The sequence below is a fragment of the Littorina saxatilis genome, linkage group LG3 (assembly GCF_037325665.1).
Source record: "Littorina saxatilis isolate snail1 linkage group LG3, US_GU_Lsax_2.0, whole genome shotgun sequence".
NCBI classification, from domain to species: Eukaryota; Metazoa; Mollusca; class Gastropoda; order Littorinimorpha; family Littorinidae; genus Littorina; species Littorina saxatilis.
In genome coordinates, this window is record NC_090247.1 from 40,762,453 (window position 1) to 40,781,864 (window position 19,412).

At 40.0% G+C, this 19,412-nt stretch overlaps 1 protein-coding gene and 2 long non-coding RNA genes across 3 annotated transcripts in view; 1 reads left to right on the forward strand and 2 right to left on the reverse strand.

The window, feature by feature from the left end:
• LOC138962366 (ras-related and estrogen-regulated growth inhibitor-like) overlaps positions 1-19,412 on the reverse strand; it is a 102,324-nt gene that overhangs the window by 77,747 nt on the left and 5,165 nt on the right. The window contains exon 2 of the mRNA XM_070334164.1: positions 14,013-14,312. Within this exon, the coding sequence (XP_070190265.1) occupies positions 14,013-14,079 (67 nt within the window). The 5' untranslated portion in view covers positions 14,080-14,312. The remainder of the gene's footprint in view (positions 1-14,012; positions 14,313-19,412) is intronic.
• LOC138962347 (uncharacterized) lies at positions 1,581-5,491 on the forward strand. The gene is made up of 2 exons (XR_011454487.1): positions 1,581-1,719; positions 3,821-5,491. It is a non-coding gene; the product is annotated as an uncharacterized lncRNA (long non-coding RNA).
• On the reverse strand, positions 1,713-6,981 carry LOC138962348 (uncharacterized). Its single transcript, XR_011454488.1, has 3 exons — positions 6,639-6,981; positions 5,962-6,024; positions 1,713-3,192 (listed from the first exon to the last, which is right to left on the reverse strand). It is a non-coding gene; the product is annotated as an uncharacterized lncRNA (long non-coding RNA).

The following is a 19,412-nucleotide window of genomic DNA, read 5'->3' on the forward strand; positions in this document are numbered from 1 at the left end:
TAACGGTTAGTAATTACCAATATATCGTAAACAAACATATCGATAGGTTTTGGTAAGAAGACACAAGTGCGATGAATGTGGTACCAGTATTTTTGTGGTAAGTAAGGATGCATTTCTTTGCTGTAAGCACATTTACAATGCACATTTAATCTGTTTAGCAACATAAACGAAAGCATGGTACAGTGCCGCTTGTTTGTGGTCTATCTTTTCGCGGCAGATGCGTAACAATTAGGGTCTCAGTTGGAAAAAGCTGCTCGGAACCAGAGCAGATTTGGCTTGGGTTCTTTGAGTGTGAATGATCGACGAGTGGCTTGACATTTTTAACGAATCATTACTGTAGCCTACTTGAAACCATCATCTGTTTCTGAATTTGTCATCAGTTATGATTGAGCAGTCTCATAGGAATCGTCCATAAAATGTTAAAACGAAAAAGGGCAGACGATTCTGAATCACACAGGCTGCTGTACAAAATCAGATCTAAAACGATATTTTGAACTGCGACGTCTGCGTAAATGCCCTGTAACAAAATACCTTGTCCTGGTCATGTGTATACACATCAGCTTCTATTGGGAAGATCAGTATTTTATATTAATCACAAATACAAGATTAGAAATAGTTCTGAAGATCGCCTTTGATTTCAGTTTCAGCGGCAAACTAGCAGATCTGTCCAAACCGGCATCGTTTCATGGTTGAAACTTGAATAATCCCAAATAGATCTGAGTGGGGGTAAGGTTTATAGTATTTCAATTTTTTACGGCAGTTTTATTTAAAGATAGTGTAGTGGATGTCTCTGGTGAAGACTACAGTTATATGAATTTTTTGTTGTAATATTAAAATGATTGTTCTTTATTTACACAATTGAATAATTTGTATTTATTTGTTTGCAGATGACGGCATACTGAGTGCTCCAAGAACATACGCCTGCTGGCATTTTGTGTCTTTTCTGAAGACGTCGAGGCAAGCAGAAGTCACGGTCCTGGCCACACACACACAATGACATGAACAAGAAATGATATTTTTTCATGGGCATATCCAGTATTAAAACTTTATTACCATGCAAACGCAACGATTAGAATTTAGAGACGGTCATCGGTCACACACACACACACACACACACACACACACACACACTGGGCGGATCCGGAGGGGGGTTCCGGGGTTTCCGGACCACTTAGGAGCCGGCCTTTGTATTCTAAGTGACGATTTTGGAAAGAAGTTGGCTAATTAGTTTGCTCAGGTTGCGCCAGATCGATTAATTGTCCTTGTTGTGATTCAAATTTTTCTTTTTTGGAAGGTGTATTGGGGGATGTTTCTTGGCTCAGATTGATCCATTTTCCTTGTTTTTATCAACATTTGTCGGACCCCCCCAAGGAGGTTGAACGCTTCGCGTCTTCAACTAAACGCTTCGCGTCGTCAAATTATCCCTAAAAGAAATTTGGAAACTCCCCCTTAAAAATGATGTGATCCGCCCCTGCACACACACAAACACACACACAAATAGAGAAGTAATAAATGGATACAGTTTTTCTTTATTTAAATTACAATCAGATGTGGTCGTAGAACAGGCACTGTAAACATAACCTAGCATATGATATACCACTTGTGTGATGTTTCGGTCAATATCTTTATTTTCCTTTCAGAAATACATTGGCGTTTTGAATGTCAAGGGAAGTGATACAAATGCTGCAGCGGGCTATCAAGAACGCGAAGGCAAACAAGGTAAATACCTACTTCTGACATTAGTTTACTTATTAACTCTTTCTATACTGGCCATTATCTCCCCAGTCTCTCCCCAGAAACTGGCCATTTGCATGGGTTTGCAAAAAAATTCTCAAAAATAAACAAAACAAGATGCAGCCTTCAAACTCATAGGTTTTATTGTGAATATATTGCTAAAACATATGCCAAAGTTTGGTTTCATTGTTGTGAAAAAAAATAAAAATATGATGTCCAGAATTTATGGGTATATTTTACGCAATACGAAAAAGAGGGTATGTATTTTGACTTAGAAGCATTTTTTCTTATGAAGGCTCTGTTTGCAACAAAACTGTTTCTGTTTACTTGTATGAAGATTGTGCTAACACAAAAACATAACAAATACCAACTGATTTTCCATTTGGTGGTCATGTAAGCATTGTGAACATGTCAAAAAAATCTGATCACACACCATGTGGTCGACATGCAGACCTGAACGGCCAGTGTATGGTGGCAGAGTTGGAAAATAGGAAAAGTCTTGATGCCAATCCTTCATCAAAAACCGAAGAAAATCGTCATTGTAATAAGTTTGCTTTATTCTAAATCAAACGACTAGGATAGATGACAGACACAACGACAAACACATTCAATTCTATGTAAAACATACACAATGCGCACGTTAACAAGCTGGCCATAACAATGTGCCCATCGTGCATGAAGTGTGGCTTTGGTCGGATCAGTAGCCGTGCTTTGTCTGCGATGCTAAACATGAAATTTTGTTAAAGCGACGATTTAGCAATGTTGTTGTTGCTGCTGCTGCTGTCTGTTCTTGTCACGACATCTCGCCATATAACAGTTTTTTCCCTCCTGATTCTGAGAAGAAGCTGTTTAATTGTGATATCAGGCCTAGGAACCCCTGATTTTCACTTGGAGCATTCTCAAAGAAACTTAGCGTATGTTAAGAAAAATGAGTGTACTCCACACTTTGTCTTTTGTTGTTCGTTGTCGTTGCATGTCTACCGTTCCACAGCCACCTAATATAAGTGCAAGTGTTAAATGACGTATTTCCACAAAAGACTGCTTGCAGAGAATCATGTGATGCCAATGACAGGTAAGGACATGTGGTAATACATACTACGTTTTGGAACCAGGGAAAATGCAGCACAAATTATTTATCAACCAAATTGATTGACTTGTGCACCATGACAAAAGTTTTCTTTGATCCATAAAAGGTCTTTTGCCAGAAAAATTGCTCTGAACATCAAGTACCCTGCAAGTTGTCACACATTTACATTATTGAAATAAAAAGAAAACACACCAGTAACCAGGTTAGGTACGTTAATATCTATAATCAATATCTCGGCACGTTACTGCCTTCTTCGGGATGGTAAGCTGAACATTATTGAACAAAATAATCGGTTTAGATTGTATACTTTGATTCCTGAACGAAGAAGCAGAGGTACTGCATACAACTAGGACTGTAATATCAGCTTTTGCCTGAAACACACACACATACACTTATAAAATTAATGCAATGTCATTGTATGAAGCCAGAACAATCACTAACTTACATAGTTGGTCACACAATTACCCATCACTGAACAATAAATCGAAGTCGGGTGGATTCAATGACTAAAGCAGTAAAGGCTTTGAAAAAACCCTCATCACAAAACATCCCCACCCCCCCCAAAAAAAAAAAAAAAAAAAAAATGAAATAAAACAGGTTGTGTATATATAGCGCAGTAAACACCATGCAGGTAGGTACAAGCGAAGATTTGACAGAGATTATCCTTGTTTTATATAGCACACATTTTCTAGTTTTAATCTCTCTCTCTCTCTCTCTCTCTCTCTCTCTCTCTCTCTCTCTCTCTCTCTCTCTCTCTCTCTCTCTCTCTCTCTCTCTCTGGAAAGTAATTTATTGACCTGTGGGTTATTTGCGTTTGTATACACATTGGTGATTCGTAAACTATGTTGAAAGAGATTGTCAAACAATATTATATGGGGTGTCTTAAAAAAAATGTATATCAACAAAATCTGTCATTATTATCAGGCACACGGTTTTAACAAAGCTATGTCACGGAATGCAACATAAGTGGCTTAAAAAGTCGTGTTTTTGTGTGTGCAGGATATTCGCTAGGACAGGACCTCAAGCTGAACCAGCACAACAGCGATGCATTCTTCCATGGCTTCCACAAAAGTCTTTCACCTATAGCGGGCATTGCATACAGACAGTCCCTAACCCTCCTTTTTAAAAATTCTTTAGACCAATTATCCCTCTGTTCCCATGTTAAACATGGAATAATTCTGGACAAATGCGAGGACGTTAGCTTTTTTTAATTTTATTTTTTTATCATTTTACTTATCATTAAAACTTGTTTAGATTTCGATTCGTAAACCATTTACAGTAATCCTTTGTTTTTTAACTTTGTTCATCTTACCACAGTCACTTCGTTGTTTAGATTTATCATTAAATTTGTTACCATTATGCAGGAAAAATGTAGAATAAAACCAGGAGAGCTTTCGGTAGAAGATATTTCCTGTGTCAAAAGTTAATGCTTATTCTGATTGATGGGTGCTCCAAACTAAGTTATTTTGACTGCCTTATTCGAATTCATTTCGAAGACAGGGCTGAGAAGTGGAGAAGCTTAGGAGACTCAGAGTATCGTAAAAATTGTCTGGGTGTTTATGCAAAACTTTCGAATATGTCAGATTTTACTTTAGAGATTTTAAATACTGTTAACTGACAGAAATGCTATAACTTCTACACCAATTGACTGGATAACTTCATATTCAGCATACTTAAACTTGATTTTATGCATGTGCAGTTCACAAAGTGGCAAATTTGTAGGTTACATTATCTAACTTTTGCATCACCAATGACACCAACGCTTTCGTGTCTGAGGATTGCCCTGAACCTAGCTGTAACTGCATGCTTTCTTCAGGTCATCGATAGCCTGGGGGTTGAAGGGGATGTTTTTACATACTCAGACATTCAAAATAATCAAAAAGGTAAAAGCCTGAAGGGTTTAAATTAGGTAAAAATGGCTACCGCTCAATGTCAAAACTCGTTCTGTTTAGTCGACCCCCGAATTTGGAGAAAAAAATTAAAATTGCATAAAAGTCAGACCATTCAATTTACAAAATTGTCACTTACTGGAAAGGCAGAACATAAACTGAAGTTAATGAATACCATATATAAAATAATTGGTTCAACAGATGCAGAAGTAATTTGCATGGTTGTGGGTGTCCTTTTTAGGGGGGTCAACCCTGTAGAAGAGACGATTTTCTTTAATTATCAATCCGTAATATATTGTTTGTTATGCATACAAGATTAACATTGACAAATACTTCAAGACTCCTCATTGATCTTAAGAAATGCTGTGGTTTTTTTTTGTTACTGACTGATTGACTTTCTATTCACTTTACTCTACATAAGTCACGACAAGAAAAGCAAGGGAGGTAATTTCTTCGGAAGAGGTAATTCTCTCCCCTCAGAACGATTGTTGTAGTTTGTTTGATTTTGTTCCCTTCTAATAAGTATTATTTAAAATAGATCTTTACATCTTGATGTGAAAGGCGCAGTACCCCCCTCCCCCCAGGATGTTAAATTCTAGGTTGTGTCCATGTAAAATCCTGATCCTAGTCAAGATCCGAGTTGGTTTTTCATGCAACTGTGCCTCTTTATGCCACTCAATTAGACATGCTTTGCACTCCATAATTGCACGAAAATAAGTACAGGAAATACGTTGTTGTCGTGTTTTTATTATTACATAATGAAATAAAAAATGTCACAACTGGTTTCGTGTTGGGCTTTCTCTCTCTGTCTAAATCTCATAATTACTTCCTTCTGAGGCCTGAAATGTGTTGCAGGCATTGTTCAGCTTACATTTATTGTTACAATTTTTGTGGATATGTTATTAAGTGTGTCTGTGTTTCTATCATTCGTTATCAGTGTGGTTAAAAAAAAAAGCACACGTCAAAGTAATTTACCTTTCATCATTATCAAAACATGCAGATACAGGTAATAAATATTTGTGATACTTTAAACAAATACAATGTTTGTTTGTTGCGTCTTTTCTCTTTTTCAGAGCAAACACACATCGTATTTGTTCAAATGTGTATATTCTGCACTTTCTAATACCCTGCATGGATCTCCAAATCAAGAATAATGAAAAGTCGTCTAATAGCCCTGCAGCACTCACACGAACATGATAGAAGCTTGCATGCATGCACCCAGGCTCGCTGTCTTCGGCTAAAAGAGCTTACCGTTGGATCTTCGCTCAGACAAATAATGTAGCTGTCTTGTCCACTTGCTCCTGTCGCATAGATCTGCAATGTGCAACATCGTCTTTGATTAATAAGTCTGAGGCACAGACAAACACACACGCGCGCACATTTGCGAGAGAATGCACGTCAGTCTATTCAATCAAACAGTATAAAAACATACCACAGACGTGGTGGTGGAAACTGGACATTCGCCGTATAACAAACTCAAGAGATTCATTTGTGTGTGTATGTTTAATCAAAAGTTCATCTTGGGCACATTCAGTCTGTATTGTAACAGGACCCATCCCGTAAAAACTTCGAACAGATCTATTAAATTCTGAAATCCTTGACAATTTTTTTTTCCAATCATCTGTATCTGACCGAAGTAAAAAAATAAAAAAATCAGCCAGTACACGCATCTACCCCCTCACACGACAATACATATGTGGCGAAAAAAGGAATCGAGAGAGGGGGGGAACAAGGAATAAATTAGATCCAGAAATAATTCCACTTCATCATTCCAAAATTCAAGTGTGAAGTGATCGGATACTGTGGTAAAGATACGTGCTTAGTATCACAACTGAAAATACAAGCCCTAGGGTTTTAAATCAAGGAAACAATTAAAGTGAAGGAAAGATCAACAGAAATGTCGAGAACATGTAAAATATTGTACTTACAATCCGTTTCAGCATGCTCTTCGAATAATAATCTCCCAGGCAGCCTCGTGCTTACGACTTCGACAGGATGTTGCCTCTCACGCTGAGCCAGTACATTTGGAGTGAATTCAAAGGCCAGAGATGCAGTACAAGCACATTAGTTAGATCCAATTCATTTACATTGCTACCTTGCCCAATTTATGGCTATTTCTGTTGGTAACATCACACATGTGGCAAGCAGTGCTTGTTGCCGACTCTGCTGGGACAGGCAGCAGACGATTTTATTTAGGAACCAAATTCTGATTGGTCAAAACATAAAACCGGAACTCAAAGTACCACTTGTTCTTTGGAAGTATCAAATCAAGAACAGATAATCAGGTAAATCTGAAATGGGTTCAACACTTTTAAAAAATCGTAGTAAATCAGAAAACACAGTAAACGTTGGAAAAATCGTCCAGTATCGCTTCTACAGGTCTATACTTGGACAAAACATAAAGCAATTCAGTAAAGCTGACACTTCAAAATGTCTGTTTAGTTACACTTTAAGAAGGCATATTCTCCCTTTTGCAAACACGCCATGGCAAGTTGTGATAATAGGTATCTGTCGAGGATCATAAATCTGACGGCAGCTGTCAACTACAATTCACGACAAACCAGGGGCTGGCAGTAGTCGCAATAGTGCAATTTCTGTGTGTGTTATAATTGCGAGTGTGTGTTTGGGAGCAACGATTTTTCAGCAGTTCATACTTTGTTCAAGTACGCCGTCAAGGATCCAATTTCTCAACGAACGTCAGGTGACAACGCATCAACCCGCGGCAAACTGTACAGCACCGTCTACACTGCCGTTCAACCATCATGGGTGCAACCTCTCACAGATCACGTGCGTCAACAGTGTCATGTGCGCGTTCCACGCCTGCTCCAGGTCCTCCGTCCATGGTTGGAGCACCGGCTTGATGGCGTTGACGAAGAACGGGACGAACAACAGAATGTCCCGCCTCCTTATCCCGAAATCCCGGTGGATGTCTCCGATGCCGTGAAGCAGCAGCATCACTTTATCATGCTCCCTCAGCCGCGCAAAGACCTTGTCCACAGTCGTCACCACGAGCATCACGTGCTCACAGAAGGCGGCACAAGGGCGGATGGACTGATGTTCCTTCTTGCGGAACTTGTCGAAGAATTGGATCTGCTCCGGGTGCTCCTCGAAGAGGGCGAGGAAGCCGAGCGCGCCTGTCCTCTCCATGTCCTGTCGCAGTATCTTCCACGACTCCAAAAGCAGCTCCTCCTGTCGCTCTGTCAAGATGGGGCGGAAGAGAGCGTACTCGTCTTGGTCGTCCGGGGGCTGCAAGAAGCTCGGGGACAGCTCTACGCTCGGGGACGCGGTCAGCACGGAAATAAACTCTTCATTCGCAGTTCCTCTTTTGTCGTCAATGCGGCCGAGGGGGCCTAGTACTTGCTGCGAAATCGTCGGCTGTGTCAAGAAAGAATGCTTCTTTTTCCGAGGGGCGCTCACAGAATTGTCTCTTCGCAGTTCACTGTCTTCAGCGCTTTCCGCGGTGTTAAGGAAAGAGCCTGCTCGGGGCAATTCACATTCAGTACGTTCCACAGGGGCACTGGTGGACTCGTTGTTTGTCTGTGGTTCACCATATTGTATAGAGACTGAGTGAGAACAGCTGTCAGTGTCAGTCCGCTTTTCAACGTGTCCAGGTTCGGACGCCGTGGCTCTCAGAGATTTACGTTGTTCAGGATCAGTTGCCGCGGGTTTCACCTTCGCTGGCTTCGAGCATCGAGACAGAGGTATTCCCATTTTGTGGATAGTAAATTAGATCTAAACGGACCGATTACTAGAAGAAGTTTAAAACTTGCACATTCATTACATGTTCTGGAAACAGACAAGACGTTCCAAAATTCCAGACGTCTTGTCATGGCGTCACTGCTTGCTGAAGCAAGTGACGTCACTGCTTATCTTTTTCATCCCCGAAACAAAAGTAAACAAGAGGCGAAGCCGTCAAGGCTCCCGTAAGAAATAGACAAACAATAACACAAACTCAATCACTCAATCACTCCGTCACACACACACACACACACACGCACACGCACACACACACAGAGTTAAAACTAACGCATCATATCTACTCGATGTATAATTTTCAAAAGAAGGCAAACAGATAAAATGACTGTGTATTTGTTGGTGGTGTAGTTGTCCCTGAAAGGGGATCTTGTGCAATCCTCTCTCTCACACACACACACACACACACACACACACACACACACACACACACACACACACACACACACACTGGCACACACACACACACAACAAGACCGCACAAACACGCACGCACACACAGACACACTTTTAAACTGCAATTTTGTTTGTTTGTTTATTTGTTGCTTAACGTCCAGCCGACTACGCAGAGCCATATCAGGACGAGGAAGGGGGGGATGAAGGGGGCCACTTGTCAAGCGATTCCTGTTTACAAATGCACTAACCCATTACTTGTGTCCCAGCAGGCTTTAGTAAAACTAAATTAATACCTACTGGAAGATTACCAGTTTCCAGTATGTTAAAATAGGCTTAACCTATCTACTGCTGGACTTACATCAGAACACTAACAGATTAAACTATACATGAATCGCGAGACAAGCGGCAAGAGAAGAGATTTTTGGAAAAAATACAGGTGAATGAGCAAGAAGGCAGAAAAAAGAAAAGAATTCATGAAGAAAAAGAGAGCATGACAGGAAAGAGGAACCAAAAATCTACCTAACAGCAAACTAGAAAGCTCCTGCGGTTCCAAAAACAGGAGGGGCCTTTAATTTCATAACCGCAGTGCCCCACTGCGGGATTTAAACTGCAACAGCATAATTATCACGGCAAAGCTTATCTACAATCATTAACCTATCTTTGTCATCATTTTCACGAGTTTTCATTCACAAGCACCTGGTAAATAAATGTCATGTTCCCCAGGCAATAAATCGAGGTGGTGAATGGGTTTGAGCTTTCAGGTGAAACGTGGATTGTCAAAGTAAAAACCAATCAGGCTGATTGTTTGATGTGTGGAACCATCGCGGCTTTGGATTTGTGTTTCCGAGGACAACGATTGTAAGCATTCACTCTCAAAGACCCAATCAATGTTGATAATTACCGCGGCGACTCATGGTCAATTTGCAACTTATCTCTGTCAAATGCAACAAAATGTCAACTTTTCCGGGCAAACATGTCATTGGTCTACATTTTATCACTGATATGAAAGAGACTAATGAAGTATTTCAAAGATCTCGACATTTTTCTGGAAATAACTCCACACTTTTTTCCCTTTTAATTTATTTTTTTAATTGTGTACTCAAGGTGCCAACGCAACTGGCTTTCCATACCCTTTCCTTCAAGATCGACAAGGTGAACAGAAGGTGCTGGGAAAGAAATGGAACAATCAATGCAATCGTCGGCCCCTTATCCTTCGCAGACATCGAACTTGTTCCACTCCGCGCTGGAACTTTTGCCGGAACTGTGGTGCAAATCAGATCGCTCTGCCAAGTACGCCCCACCCGCTCCGGGCACGTCCATTAACGACCACAACCCATCACTACAGATAGGCCGGGGTTCGGGGCGGTGGAGAAAGTACAGCAAGACAACAACAAAAAACTTCGCGCAATTAAAGCGGCAGTAGTTGGGTTTTGTTTCTTTCGTAATAGCTTTCTTAGTTTTATCTGATCTGCATATATACATTGAAAGGAAAAAGGCATCATATTGGGCGCATAATGCATACACGGCTTTTCTCGTTCGAAAACATGCAAATCGGAGGTTAGTATTCACGGTGACGCCACTGGTTATTCCCACTGATGTTTTTTTGCTCAGCTTTGCTTATTTCCAAGCAATACAACTCTGTGTCCCTAGCTGTGCGCGGAGTGCAAAAAAAACACCAAAAAAACAAAAAAATGCAAATACTGAAATCGCCAGGTCGACGTCTCCTAAGACATTCAGCGCTAAAGCTATCAGAACACTAAACAAACTTTCACTTTGTTGGGGCTACCATAACTTTAAGAACACACATTTTAAAACTATTTAAAATAAAGATATAGTTTGGATCGTGTCTTGTTATAAAGATATACTCCATTGAATGTGTACAGTTTCCTTCTTTTTATCATATTAAATTGCCTCCCTTGAATGTTATTCACGAAAATGTCTGGGGGAAAAGTTCCACTTTAAAGCAATGCAATCAAGAAAATTAGGTAGACAACGTATGAAGAGACCTTTATTCCTTATTTGTTTTTATTCTTGGAGGATATTTCTATGCAGTTTTACTGGGTTGTTTTTTTAAATGGCTTTTATAAATTGTCTGCCTTAAACAAACACTTTCTTCCACAATTTGTTTTCACTTAGGGGTATTTTTAAGGGAATATGAGGGAATTATAACCCCAAAAATAATTTCAAACAGTCTAAAATATTTTGATCAATTTAAATTGCATTTTAGTAAAAAGTGAAATTGGTATTTTAAGTTAATGATAAGTGATTCACAAAAATAGAACAGATCTAGGGACTGTGCACAAGCTGACAGGCTTGTACTCAAAAGTCGCATCCAAGAATCATCAAATATTTTTGCTTTCAAACGTAGCAAAAACCGATATTATCTGTATAATGTATGATGTATGGGGTATGATGTGTGTGTGTGTGTGTGTGTGTGTGTTTGTGTGTGTGGGGGTGTGTGTGTGTGTGCATGTGTGTGTGTGTTTGTGTGTGTCTGTATATGTGTGTGTGTCTGTCTGCGTGTCTGTGTGTCTGTGTTTGTTCAAAATGTATAACTTGATGATTCCGAGTCAGTAAAATCGTTGAAAAAAGATCTTGTGCCTAAACACCAAACACCAACAAGTAGCGTAACTTCATCTTGCGAGAGAGAAAATAAATGCTCAGATTGTGTCATGCCCCAAGTATACACAGAATCTTGGAAATATTTACAAAAGTCGACATTTTGGAACCCATCATCTTTACAAGTCGACATTGTAGAAGCCCAGCAACTTTATAAGTCGACATTGTGGAAGCCCAGCAGCTTTAAAAGTCGATATTTTGGAAGCCCAGCAGCTTTAAAAGTCGATATTTTGGAAGCCCAGCAGCTTTAAAAGTCGACATAGTAGAAGTCCAGCAACTTTATAAGTCGATATATTAGAAGCCCAGCAGCTTTAAAAGTCGATATTTTGGAAGCCCATCCATTTTAAAAGTCGTATTTTTGGAAGCCCAGCAGCTTAGCTTTAAAAGTCCATATGTTTGGAGCCCAGCATCTTTAAAAGTCGACAGATTGGATGCGCAGCAATTTTAAACGACGACATTTTGAATGTCCGGCATCTTTAAAAGACGACATTTTGAATGCCTGGAATATATGTAAAAAGAAGAGACTCCGAGCAGGGCCTATTTCTGGTCCAGACGCAGGCAGGTCGATATGGTGTTTGTCTGCTTTAACTCTCAACACAGCAGATAGAAGTTGATTAGAGGCACTTATCTGTCCAAACCGTGCGGGACTTAATTGCTTGCTAACAACGTCAGGGAATTTAGGCGTGATGTATGCCGGAGTCCGCAAACACCGGTTGTGATGGTTGCTTTTTGTTTTTGTTTTTTCTTTCTTTTTTTATTTTGGGGTTATTTTTTGCGTGAAGCATCACCGGAACTCCGTGTTCTAGTTTTTACGAAGAAGATGGTACATTTGGATATTTACGCAGAATATGAAGGCAAGTATTTATTTAAATTCTAGCCAATCAAGTATTGCTGACAAAAATGCCTACACTTCATTAAATAATTCCAGTCTTCTTACTGGCACGCAACAATACAATATAATGTCTTTGTTAAAATCGGCGTTCACAAACGTTTGTATGATTTGCATGTACACTGTATGTATGACATTACATGTATTTGAGCAGTCATGACACTAGCTATAGGTGAGGCGAACAAATGAATAAATATTGCAACCCGTATACTGTTCGCTCGTGAATTAGTTAAAGGCGACGAACCGGCCTTGGTTGGGTTTCTTCTCTCCGTGCGCACAGCTTTAAGATTTAAATTTTTCGTAAAGTGGTATCAGTGATGAAAGTTACTCCTCGTGTGTGGTTAGTACAAGTTAGTTCTTGGGTTTTAACGTCCCTTCAATCTATTATTTACAAACCCTGCAGTACAGTTTGCCTTATAGCTCTTGGGGCGATTTGATGTCGTTTTGGGTGGGGAATATCCCTTAAAGCAGCCCGCGGTACGTGGTCCAGCAATTTCGAGATAACCGGCGGTTGATCAGTTTTCAAAGGTCGCTCTTGAACGTAACACGTTAAAAACCGCATTCCTTTTTGCAACGTGTTCTGCGCGCTTGGCTTTGATCGAGACTTCCGAGGTAATCAATTTCCATAACGCATGAGTTCCGGCACGAAAGAAGGGAAAAGAGGCAGCAAAGCTTAGGAAGTGTGCCATCTGTTTCAGCCAAATTTAAGACGCTCATTACAACTGACAGCACTGGCAGAAACACAGGAGACCCATTGAGTCCTACGTGATGGAAACACACTGGAGCTTTGTCTTTTTGTCTTCCTATTTGTTTTTCTGCCTTCTTCAGTTTCCCGCCCTTCTATGTTTGTGTTACTTTGCTGCATTTACTCGTTAGCCGATCGTCGTGGATGCCTGGCTGCTTACAGACGAAAGCAACTCATTATTTTCCTCAAATTTGTGTTTTAGTTCATTCTGCGCAATGCGTGCACGATATATGTAGACTATTCGGAGCTCCAGCCAAAAAGGTGCAGATAATATGCTGAGACCAAGACCATTTACACCTCGATTACTACTGTAATATGCCACTCCTTTGCCACTTATGATTGTTGAGAGTGTTAGCTGTGTATGTTTGTATATATATATATAGTGTGTATTGCATAATATATGATTATTGTGTGACCAGTACATGTGGTGATTTGTGTCTGTATGATTAATTTGTTTTATGTAGGTTGTACTTTTAATTGTTCTATTCTGTATTTATATGTTCTTTTGTAAAGGGCCTAGAGCCATAGGTTAGGCCCTTAAAAATGTCCAGTTAGTATTATTACTCCACGTCGTATCAATTAATGATTCTGAGAAGAAACCTTCGGGAGAGTGGATTACCTATCAGTATCACAAGTAATTAACAAGTAGGCTTAAAAATAGATTTACCAGATAAAATATCAGTTTTCATTTCAGCTTCCATTTCTCTTTGTTCGCCTTTGTTCTGGTGATCGGGGTGGGGACGGGGCGGGGGACGAGGGGGTTTGGGTCGGACAAATAGAAATAATTTTGTTTATTGCTACCACACTTTTGCTGTCACCTTGGGATACCACAATGTTAAACAGAGCATCCTCACACACACACACACACACACACACACACACACACAAACCAGGACTGACCTGTCTTGCCAACACCAGGTCCGCCGAGGATGACAACTTTGGCCTGAGAGAATTTCCGCTGAGACATGGTGGATCCACGCACTTCCAAGACCTTCACCTTCAAATGTCGTTACTCTCACGTGCACATTCCTTGGCGTAGGAATGCCACTTTTCCAATGAATATATCTTTTTGCAGCAATCCGGCTACATCAACAATATTCCAAACGTCCTTGAACGACGTGAAGCGGGTCACAGGAGACTCGAGAAAATACGGTATCCGCGGCTTCGTTGAGATACACTCTCTATGGTCGGTCTCTTCATCTGAAAATTGGAGAAAAATCAATCAATACTTTATATCAAACGTTTTCTTTTTCCGATGAGATGATCGTTCTTGACCTATGCCTGAAACCAAATGGGATTATCGTTACTATGCGGCGACATGCACACCGGGCCATTTGTTCACAGTGCACACATTTATAGTGCGCTCTTTTCTTTTAACATGTAAACGTCAATTCAAAGGAGAAAAACATTCAAAGTCTCTGCACCTTCGTTGCTTTACCTAACCAAACAGCTGACTGCCTATCAAATTGTACCTACCTAGCACACTGCAATAACTTTACAGGTAATGGATGACTACATAAATATGGGTTTCCGGTGATAAGACACTTGAATCGATTCCATCTGTTTGCCAGCTGCAGAAAAAATAAATAGCCCTAAACTCCTAGATCGTTGTCAGATGTGAAGCAAAAAACGCCTCAAATAGTTTGTATGGAAATGAAAGTAAAATACTGGTTAACTGAAATAAATCAATTTCACGGCTCTCTAGAATGTCAGCCTAACTCACACACACACACACACACACACACACACACACACACACACACACACACACACACACACACACACACACACACACACACGCACGCTATCTCAATAATAAATAATATGGAATAAATACACAGCACAGCAAGAACAACTTACATACAATTTGAAGTAATACGTGTGTCAAATAATGTTCTTGTCGTGCAAATATGAAGGTCAGGATTCGGGACTCCGACACTAACAGTGTATCTATCGACCACTATTCACATTCATGTGACTAACTGGCGACTGTCTATGGTTAGCGTTCCTTCGTCTTTTGCTTTTAAGTTTGCCACAAACAATTTTCTAAAGGATGCCCCGATCACCGAGGCTGTAAAGTGTTCCGTATCCGTAGATTTCTCTCATTATCTATATATAACTATACCTGTTTCAGAAAAAAAATCAAACTCTTAAACTGATATAATTTGTTGGTAATGTACTATGTCCGTTTCATTAGATGCGCGTTGAAAGTAGCAATTAATGCATTTTTGCTTTCGTTTTACGGGTGAACACACGCATGGCAGTCTAATACTGTTATTTTACGGATACATAAACTCACGCCTGAAAATTCAAGATAACGCTTTGGGTGGGGGAGCAGGAAGAGAGGCGGGCCTGTGAGGGGTAGAGACTGAGGGAGATTAACTTTCAATTAGGAATAGGGGGGGGGGGGGGTGGGCGTAAATTCCTCTGAACAGTTAGTTATGTCTCTAGACCCTAATGATATAGAAATTAAAAGACCCTTTGCAGCGTGCCTTACTCCCTTAAAACACAGTGGAATTTCTCTTCAGTCCCTATAGTGTCAGCACAATACGGCCTCCTTAAAGGTCATAAAACCTTAATTTAACATGTTCAGAGTGGTTCCCACAGCCAGTTACAATCTAATAATACAACGACATCTGTGGGGAACGCCCACAGGGCCTCGTGGTTTCAACCCTTTCGTCAACTTCACCTGATATTACTTAGAATTTAAAGGGCTTCCAATGGTACTAAGGAGAAGTGCCACTTGTTTTTCCTCGGTCCAAATTACACTTGGATTGAGCATGCTCGTGCATTGCAAATACTCTTAAGACGGTTTACAGTGGTTAAAGGCCCACTCCTTTACACCATCTTAAATACTCTTAAGACGGTTTACAGTGGTTAAAGGCCCACTCCTTTACACCATCTTAAATACTCTTAAGACGGTTTACAGTGGTTAAAGGCCCACTCCTTTACACCATCTCAAATACTCTTAAGACGGTTTACAGTGGTTAAAGGCCCACTCCTTTACACCATCTCAAATCTGGCCGGGTTTTTCCAATGAACATGACCATCAATCCACTTGGTCACACACCAAAATCAACACTCTGACTGCTTCATGTGGTGAGTTGGATTTGTTCAATGGATTTATTTCATAAAACGCCACTAGTGGCTTTCACGAAAACAATTCAGAGAGCACATAGGTTGTTCACTCTTGGTATCTGACCCGTTGGAGGCATGGTCTTATCCCGTGAAAGACTTTGCCAGATCTGAGATGGTGCACTAAACTGTTTTCACGAGAGCGAGTGTGCCTTTAAATGAGATCCACGGGAAATCTTTCTGAGGGCGAATTTCTTCTTCTTCTTCTTCTTCTTCTTCTTCGTTCATGGGCTGAAACTCTCACGTTCACTCATATTTAGCACGAGTGGATTTTTACGTGTACGACCGTTTTTACCCCGCCATGCAGGCAGCATACGCCGATTTCGGGGGAGGCATGCTGGGTATTTTCGTGTTTCTATAACCCACCAAACTCTGACATGGATTACAGGATCTTTTTCGTGCGCACTTGGTCTTGTGCTTGCGTGTACACACGAAGGGGGTTAAGTCACTAGCAGGTCTACACATAAGTTGACCTGGGAGATCGGAAAAATCTCCACTCTTAACCCAACAGGCGGCAGCGACCGGGATTCGAACTCACAACATCCCGATAAGGAGGCCGACGTCTTACCACCAAGCCACTGCGCCCGTCTGAGAGCGAATTTGACTGCCTGTTCCCAGTACGGAAAGAGACAGCAATCCTTCCAAGTTCTAATTATCGCCAGGTATGCAAACTATTTACTACCCTTTACCGCCCCCCCCCCCCCCCCCCTCCAAGTTGATCATGTGCAAACGGGTTCACTTTAATGTCCGCGAGACCCTTTTTAGGGTTGCTGAAAACTGGTTGAATTGTTCGCAAATTTTGCGAAACAACAAGCGGATTTTGCGACTACGCGTAAAATCAATCAATATGAGGCTTATATCGCGCGTATTCCGTGGGTACAGTTCTAAGCGCAGGGATTTTTTTATATTTTTTTTTTATATATATATTTTTTTTAAAGATCTTGCAACGCATTCCTTTCCGTTCTTATCCTACTCGAGGCAAATTGATTGCGCATACAAAAATCTATGAAGAATCTGCGACAATTTAACATGTTTTGCTCAAACCTGCTTTTTTTTTTTTAATAACATAGGGTTTTCATTATTGTACCCCGATAAAGACAAACAAGAAAGAAAGAATGGTTATCATTCTCGAAAAAAAAAGATTCCGTTTTTTGTCTTTTCATGGGGATGCAGATTGTACTGTTCGCCTTATTTGATCAATTATTAAATCTATAATTGAAATGTATAAATGAATGTTGGAGGAATTCGGTTTGTCTTGTATCATCACACCAAACCAGCGCAATTTCGTTGTGCTTTTGAGCAAGAGGTTAACACTGAGAGACTGAGACAACAAAATGAAACAAGACAAACAAACAGAACTAGACACACAGAGATAGATTGAAAGAGAGAGAGAGAGAGAGAGAGAGAGAGAGAGAGAGAGAGAGAGACTGAGAGAGAGAGACTGAGAGAGAGAGACAGACAGACAGACAGACCGACGACCGACAGAGAGAGAGAGAGAGAGATAGAGAGGGAGAGAAAATTAAATTAATTAAATTGAATATGAAATTAATTTTTGAAGCGAAATTTAATTTTGAAATTAAATTTATTTTTTGAGGATGACGGAATAAGCAAAGTATACATGGCGGGTTTTTATATTTAGTCAAGTTTTGACTAAATATTTTAACATCGAGGGGGAATCGAAACGAGGGTCGTGGTGTATGTGCGTGTGTGTGTGTGTGTGTGTGTCTGTGTGTCTGTGTGTGTGTGTGTGTAGAGCGATTCAGACTAAACTACTGGACCGATCTTTATGAAATTTGACATGAGAGTTCCTGGGTATGAAATCCCCATACGTTTTTTTCATTTTTTTGATAAATGTCTTTGATGACGTCATATCCGGCTTTTCGTGAAAGTTGAGGCGGCACTGTCACGCCCTCATTTTTCAACCAAATTGGTTCAAATTTTGGTCAAGTAATCTTCGACAAAGCCCGGGGTTCGGTATTGCATTTCAGCTTGGTGGCTTAAAAATTAATTAATGACTTTGGTCATTAAAAATCGGAAAATTGTAAAAAAAAATAAAAATTTATAAAACGATCCAAATGTACGTTTATCTTATTTTCCATCATTTGCTGATTCCAAAAACATATAAATATGTTATATTCGGATTAAAAACAAGCTCTGAAAATTAAATATATAAAAATTATTATCAAAATTAAATTGTCCAAATCAATTTAAAAACACTTTCATCTTATTCCTTGTCGGTTCCTGATTCCAAAAACATATAGATATGATATGTTTGGATTAAAAACACGCTCAGAAAGTTAAAACAAAGAGAGGTACAGAAAAGCGTGCTATCCTTCTTAGCGCAACTACTACCCCGCTCTTCTTGTCAATTTCACTGCCTTTGCCATGAGCGGTGGACTGACGATGCTACGAGTATACGGTCTTGCTGAAAAATGGCAGCTACTTGACTAAATATTGTATTTTCGCCTTACGCGACTTGTTTTTCATCCGGCCCTCGCCCATTGAGAGGTAACACCATTACAAGAATAAATAAAGTTAAATAGAAGTTAAATACAGTATAAATGACAGAAATAAAATGTCAAGCAACCAATAAGATATTTCAAGATGCATTTAGATTTTGTTTTGACAATGTTTGAACACTATATATAACACAGAAATATATGTTATGTTTATAAGAGAGAGAGAGAGAGAGAGAGAGAGAGAGAGAGAGAGAGAGAGAGAGAGAGAGAGAGAGAGAGAGAGAGAGAGAGAGAGAGAGATATATATATAACTGATTTTCATTGCTGTAAAGAATGTGTAGAGAACTGACAAATCCTATTACTTTCAATAGATTCACTAATAATATGTTCATAAAGCAAATGTATGAAGATAGGTCTGTGAGTTTCTGTATGCATTTATAGTCTTTTTTGCTGTCTGTATCTCTTCAAATACTGCATGAGCGCCTGTAAAATAGTTTTCACATGCCGGAAACAGGACGACCAGTCTGTTATCTTCACAAAAACAAATATAACAGTCTTTTTGATAGTTATCTTAGCAGCCGAAAACAAAAACAGTCCGTCACTCTTCTATTCCTCCTTGCTCCGGGGCAACGTTTACTCGGTCAAGCCGTAACGCTATTATTATTATACGGGCGGGGCCGGCAGCTGGCTTCACTATCGCGAGTGG